Below are 7,500 nucleotides of genomic sequence, written 5' to 3'. Positions count from 1 at the left end.
CTGGAAAGTGATAAAATATGGTATACAAGGTTTCTGATAATGATAAGAATCAAAATAATCATGCAATAAAATATGGTATATAGATTTTATGATAATAACAATCAAAATAATCATGTAATAAAATATGGTAGACATATTGTCTGATAATGATCACAATCAAAATAATCATGTAATAAAATATGGTATACAAGGTTTCTGATAATGATAACAATCAAAAAAATTATGTATTAAAAAATGGTATACATATTTTCTGATAATGATAATCAAAATAATCATGTAAAAAAAATATGCTAAAATTTTGGATTAACATGATAACAATAAAATTTGCCTTAGTACATTACAGATACAATAAATCATTAACTAGGTTAGGGTACTCAGTAGAGCGCAGACTTCCGCCGCAGCGGCTTATTCCTCGACCTTAATCTTGACCTTTGACCTTAACATGTAGCAATTAGCGTGGATATTCATACACTAAAAAATGAACCATGTTTGAATTCTCTGTGACAACGATGTCCAAACTTATGGCTGATTACGTGAATTGGACATTTTGCGTGACCGTTACCTCGACCTTTGACCTTGAACTTTAACCTTGACCTTCCAAAATTTAATAATATCCAGCTTTTACATAACAATTAATCCCTGCAAGTTTCATTACTCTACGATTAAATTGTGGCTAGGAGGCTGTTCACAAACAAACACAAATACGGGTGAAAACATAACTTCCTTCCAAATTCGTTGGAGGAGATGATAACAACAACAAATACAGAATTGTAAAGAACTTCTACGGAAAGTGAAATACGTTAATCTAGATACAGATTTATAAATACAGTATTCGGTTAGAAATCTCACAACAAAGCTATATCCAATTAAGATGAAGAATGATTATTATTCAATCTTGTTCAATGAAAACCTAACCTCTATTCACCCACTCCTTCGGTTTTCCAAGAGGCAAACGATCATAATGAAGCTAAATAAACCAACAGAATAAAAAGCTCATTCAATGAGTTTTCGAATATTGCTTTATATAGAAAACAGAGTAAATCAGGGACAAAAAAAAAGGAGCACTCTGCTATTGGTGTTGCGTTTGCCAAAATAGAAGGGTATGTATCCACCCCTTTCGTCGTTTATTTATTTGTTTATTTATTTGTTTGAGAGTAACTTTACACAAAAGCTAATGAAACAATTTCGATTAAACTTGACAGTCAAAGTAGTACGATTCTGCAGCAGTACTTTGAAAATAATCGTTAAGTAAATGGCAAATATTTTGTTAGTATATATTTTTTTTATTTGTGAACAACATTACGCATAAACAGGTGAAGCAATTTTAATGAAACTTGATGGACATATGGAGTATGACCCAAGGACAATTCCATTAGAATTTGAAGGAAATACACCTTACTACATATATGCAGTGAGTTACGATCAAAATAAGACTGCTAGGCATGGCGAAGGCATGCTCTCTACTGGGCGCCCCTCTAGTCTCTACTATAGCAGTTTCAAAACACTATTCACAGTACCTCCTGAAATCAAAGATCCTTCATCTCTGTTGATGCCCATCATGATGGGCACGTGATGGTATCTTCCTTCCTTGACCAATTGCACTGGGTCAGCAGGGATATAATCTCCATCCACGCGAGGCGCGAAATAGAAGGGTTGAAAATTGAAATCCTGAAGAGAAAGTAAAATTTATAAAAACTTATAGAATAAGGAGAAATATTCCTCGCTTATTTTCGTCCTTCATTCCTTTTAAGGTTGTCATATTTCACTTATGATATTTGCAACAGATCACTTCACAGACCAGTTATGCACCTTGCACATACTTGACGTCAATGACCTTAGATGTCAGGATGCCAGAGAATTCCAAATCTTCCTTCACACATATTTAAGGATGTACTATTTTAATGGTCACTTATACTAGACAGGATTATTATTATATTTATCATTACTTGCTAAGCTACGTCCCTAGTTGGGAAAGCAGGATGCTAGAAGGCCATGGGCTCTAACAGGGAAAATAAAACAGAGAGGAAAGGATTCTTAAAAAACATTTAAAATCAGATGCTAGAACTTTTATATAAAAAGACAGAATGGAGAAAAGATGTTAAACGCAAAATTTCAAATACTTCTAGGGATTAAAGAGAACAATCTTTCTGTTCAGAACAAATAGAAGATGATAATGATGATATTTCTGTTCAGGTACTTACTATGAACTGTGCGTACATTTCGTCAAGTAATCTAAAACTGGGTTTTTGCAAACAGGCAATCATCTCTTCGCTTGAGTTAGAGGGACAGTGAAAGCTGCAATTGTAAACAGATTATAAATTGTTATCTTGCAATCCTGATAAAACAAAACCATATTAATCATCAATTAAATTAAGTTTATTAGCAGAGACGAGCAGATATTTGTTAATTTATCCCAATTACAAAATATTTAAAAAATTTAATATTCAACTTTAATTTATTGTTCCTCTGGAGATTTTGAAAATTATAAAATGAATTGGAAAATAAGAGAGAAAGTTTGAATTCTATTTTAAATTTTTCTAATTAAAGGGCTTTTAAATGAAGCTTAATTATTATCAAATAAGGTTAAGTTTCATATCCAAATAACAATTAATTGTTTTAAGAGAGGGGAGAGGGGTTCCAGAAAATTAGCTTTCGTTTAATTCCTGGGATTGTAATCAATATTCTTTTAAAATTGCATTAAGACTGTCGTACCTCGAGGCAATTACTTCAGCAACTTGTCTGAAGTTCCTTCCTCTGCTCCAAGGAGTAAAAGCAGATCCACTTTGCATAATAGCACCACTGAAGAGGCCTGAAAAACAACCAAAGACAATTGAAACATAACACATACACACAATATTTAAATATATATATATATATATATATATATATATATATATATATATATATATATATATATGTGAGTGTGTGTGTATGTGTGTATATATACACACATATATATATATATATATATATATATATATATATATATATATATATATATATATATATATATGTGTGTATATATATATATAAATATATATATATATATATATATATATATATATATATATATATATATATATATATATATTGTGTGTGTGTATGTGTGTGCATATTACTCTCAGTAATATGTAAAATATTTGCAAAGATCATATTAGGCGGAATAGAAAGACAGATAGACTTTAATTAACTAAGAGAGCAGGCAGGTTTTAGAAGCGGTATTCAACAATTGACCATATCCATGTAATTAACCAGCTAATGGAAAAATCAAAAGAGCATGACGAACCACTGTGTGTGGCATTTATAGACTATGAGAAAGCTTTTGATTCTGTCAAAACTTCAGCAGTAGTGAAAGCCCTTCAAAGACATTGAATGGATGAATCTTATGTTAGAACACTTTAAGATATCTATGCAGGAAGTACAGCAATCCTAAAACTGTATATACTGGAAAAATTTAGATTGAGAAAGGAGTTAGACAGGGAGACCAAATTTCTTTTGTATTTATATGGGAAACTTTTTGTAAAATCTTGTTAGCATGAATAATTATTCAATAATTTTATCACTTAGGTAATCAATTAACATTAATATTAATAAAGTAGCTATTATGATTTTTTATAAGGTAAAGTTATTTTTAATGAGTAAAAAGCCTTTAGATATTTCTATTTATAATCTTGATTACATTTTCTATAAATCAACAATTCTACTTATTTGCATCAAAATCAGTTTCATTTATAAAGGAGAAACTATCATAAACATATTCAATCAATTCTTAACATACCAGCAGATGACGGCGTTAAGAGTTGATAATGTACTGAAGCAGCTCCTGCGCTCTCTCCGAAAATAGTGATCCTGTGAGAGAGACAAAAACTCAATCAGTTTTTATGCAATTTTTATTATAATTCAAATCTAGGTTAAAATACCATATTATTGATTAAATAAAATCTTGATGCTGCTGATTGCAAACCTATAACAGGAAAGATAATCCCCTAGTTGGGTTTATATGATTTATCTTTACATTGAATATGAAGACTTAATACTATTCTTTGGAAATTTATGAGAATAAACATTACTTTTCGTATCTTCCGTTAACCCTTTGAACAGCAACAACTCACCAATAACTTTGGCACTAAAGCCATATGCTCTTTTGGGGGACATTTTACTTAACTAATTTCAGTACAAAACTATCAAACACAGGTGTTTACAATTTTTGTATTATGTAGTTGAATAGATTTCAACTCCATTGATATATTATTCTACAAATTTTGTAAACTTTTCAAATACGTAAATGACATAAAAATGGCTAACAACTGGATATAAACTATCTCCAATGGTGGCAAAGCGAGTGGATATATCTTTACGTCGAATGGCTCTCAAAAGATTAACATATAAAGGACGCAAAGTAATAATGTAAACTACATCCAAATATTTGACATAGGTAAACAGAACAATTACTAATTAAAAAGAATGTCTTTCACTGTGTGTGATAAGTTCAACTACACTTAGGAAACCACTCAAAATTTCATGGTACAACACAGATATCTGAAAGTGTCAGAAGCTCAGTATCAGACTGTACAAAATACAATAAACCACAATTTTGACTAAAATGTCAAAATTCATTAAATTTCAAGACATCAAGTCTGTGAATTCATAACCTATTCCATGAACTTCTACATTTTGTCCTAAGAATATCATCGAACCATATATCTTCAAGTAACTGACCTCTTCCTGTCGCCACCAAAGGCTTCTATGTTTTCGTGGACCCAGCGCAGTGCCATCGTCTGGTCTTTCAAACCTAAGTTACCTGGAGCAGCATCGTCTTCGGTTGAAAGAAATCCTGTGGATTGTGAAGAATGATTATCAAGAACATTATATTACAAAAACAACGAATTGTTACTCTATTTATATTTGTTCGGGACTATGTTTTTCTTCGTTAATTTGCTTTCGATGCTTTTCAAATATTTCTTTTACTGTTAGAATATCATATTGTGGTGATCCTTAGGAAAAGAAAAGTATGCTATGTATTTTGCAAAGGCTAATGTACACTCTTACAGTATAAAATTATTGCTCTCCAATTTTTGAAAAACTAACAATTAACTATTATTTTAAAGAAATTCTATGTTTTAACAAAATGGAAAATGAACTAATTTGCAGATTAGTGGTTTTGGATATTATATCACTGATGCATCTTCAAAAGATAAAAAGTAGTATGTTGTAAAGAATGTAAGCAATAAAAGTAACTTAAATGTTCTAAAAAAATGAGTAACTTTTGAAACCTATAGCATACGAATATTGACATTAGACTCATTGGAGTCTTCACAGAAAAATAAAACCGTTAAACCATGGAAAGTCACTTTTCCAATGGGGTAAGGACCCAAGGTTTAGGGTGAAGTTCAGGAGGGGGAAAAGTATTGAAACTTAATATATGAAAGATCTAGTGAAAGCGTAAACTGATCACAATGAGTCCTAGAGCCACCAAATGGAGTGAAGATTAACGCATCTATGCTGTAGTCCCACCTACAACTTCAACTCTGCAGTCTATTGTAACATAAAGTACCTTCATTCATCTCTAAATAAACTAGACTCTAATGGTACCAGCCAATAAATCAGTCTATTGTCTCATGAAGCCCACTCTAAGTCGATAGTCTAATATAAACAACCTAAAACTAAAAGTCGATAACTTAAAGTTATCCACATAAAACTCCCAAGTAGATAGTCTAATGTTACATACTTAGAATTTTAAACCGATAATCCAATCCCAATGTTACAAATCTATAACTCCAAGTTTCTAATGTTACCCATATGAGACCCAAAGTTGGAAGTCAACTGTTACACATTAAACATTCTAAGTTGACAGTCTAGTGTAAAACAAGTTAAGTCTAGTGTAACCCTGCTATAACTCCAAGTCGATAACCTAATTCTGTCAACCTGTAACTCCAATATGAAAGTCTATTGTTACCCACCTAACACTCATAGTCGATTATCTAGTGCAATCCAACTGTAACTCCAAGTCGATAATCTGATTCTATCCACCCGTAACTCCAAGCTGACAGTCTATTGTTACTAACCTAAAACTCACAGTTGATGACCTATTGTAACCCAACTGTAACTCCAAGTCGATAATCTGATTCTATCCACCCGTAACTCCAATCTGACAGTCTATTGTTACTAACCTAAAACTCACAGTTGATGACCTACTGTAACCCAACTAAACTCCACCTCAGTAGTCTAATATCGTTAACCTAAAACTTCAAGTCGGTATCAATGTTACCACCTAAAATTCCAAGTTAACCTTATAATATAACTCCTCTAAGCTCCAATTCAGTACTCTAAGGTTACCCACAAAAAACTTCAGGTCGATCGTCTCATATAGTCCACCTAAACCCCAAATTCGACATTCTAATGTAACCATCTTAAGGCTCGCTTCACACGAGCGGATGTTTTCCGTACGGAAATATTTCTGCTCGTTAGGAGGCATGTCTTCACATGAGATTCCCCGAGCGTCCTCGTAGTTTCTATAAGCCGCTACACTGTAGCCACGCTGGTTAGCAGTGCACATGGTTAGTAAATCAATACCGCTCGGAAATTCTTCCGACCGGGGAGCGTGCGTTAGATATGTCTTCACATAAAAGGATTTTACCCAAGCGGCCTCGTAGTTTCTATGAGCAGCTACACTGAAACCGTGCGGGTTACCAGTGCACGCTGTTAGCGAATCATTACCGCTCGGAAATTTTTCCGAGCGGGAAAGGCCTCATTGATCTCCACCGCGCGGCAACAATCCGTTCTTGCCAAGCGAAGCGAGCCTATGACTCCAAGAACTCACCTAAAACTCCAAGTCGATAGTCTATTGTAACCACAATGACGCCATGTTGCAAGAGTGGCTGGACGCCTTCATAAGACCTTGCACTGCCCACAACAAAGGCACCGCCGTGGATAAAAAACATCACTGGCAGAGGATTTTTCCCACTGACGCTGTCCTGTAAGTAGAGAAGGGCAGCTATTAGATGTCAAGTAAAATTTAATAAATAAAAAGACCTGAGTTAGATTATGACAGAGTGATTACAAAGACAAGATTTTGTCTCGCACTAAGAAAACAATTAAAAATATAATTTAACTTTTCACTTTATGATTATTGAAATACTCGAGAATCTTTAATTATGTAAATGTAACTAATAACGCGAAGAAACGTTTTAATAGACAATCTATAACTCAATATATGCTTGTGAAATATGCAAAATAGTATGTATAGTTTATAGTCTTAGAAATTGGTAACATGATCAAAGTTCACGTGGATAATAAGTACAGAGCATTTAATCTAAAACCCTGAACAAGAACACAGAGCTCAATGTAACTGAACGAAGATCATAATCTTAATAACTTGTTCTGTTTTATCAGTCATTTTACATAGCAAGCCATGACAACATTTCCTAATGGGCAAAGAAAAATAATAATAAAAAAAACAATTTAGTGTTGTGTCATGAAGTACTGTATTACTGTCATTTG

At 32.8% G+C, this 7,500-nt stretch overlaps 1 protein-coding gene across 1 annotated transcript in view; it reads right to left on the bottom strand.

Moving 5' to 3' along the window:
* The window catches only part of LOC137645093 (juvenile hormone esterase-like), a 19,477-nt gene that overhangs the window by 6,715 nt on the left and 5,262 nt on the right, over positions 1-7,500 (bottom strand). Inside the window, exons 4-9 of the mRNA XM_068377942.1 lie at positions 6,821-6,974; positions 4,720-4,834; positions 3,779-3,849; positions 2,713-2,809; positions 2,202-2,295; positions 1,518-1,668 (exon numbers count right to left, since the gene is read on the bottom strand). Of these exons, the coding sequence (XP_068234043.1) occupies positions 1,518-1,668; positions 2,202-2,295; positions 2,713-2,809; positions 3,779-3,849; positions 4,720-4,834; positions 6,821-6,974 (682 nt within the window). The remainder of the gene's footprint in view (positions 1-1,517; positions 1,669-2,201; positions 2,296-2,712; positions 2,810-3,778; positions 3,850-4,719; positions 4,835-6,820; positions 6,975-7,500) is intronic.

Source organism: Palaemon carinicauda, chromosome 8 (genome assembly GCF_036898095.1).
Source record: "Palaemon carinicauda isolate YSFRI2023 chromosome 8, ASM3689809v2, whole genome shotgun sequence".
Classification (NCBI taxonomy): domain Eukaryota; kingdom Metazoa; phylum Arthropoda; class Malacostraca; order Decapoda; family Palaemonidae; genus Palaemon; species Palaemon carinicauda.
Note: the sequence above shows the minus strand (reverse complement) of the source record. Positions and strands in the feature narration are given on the sequence as shown.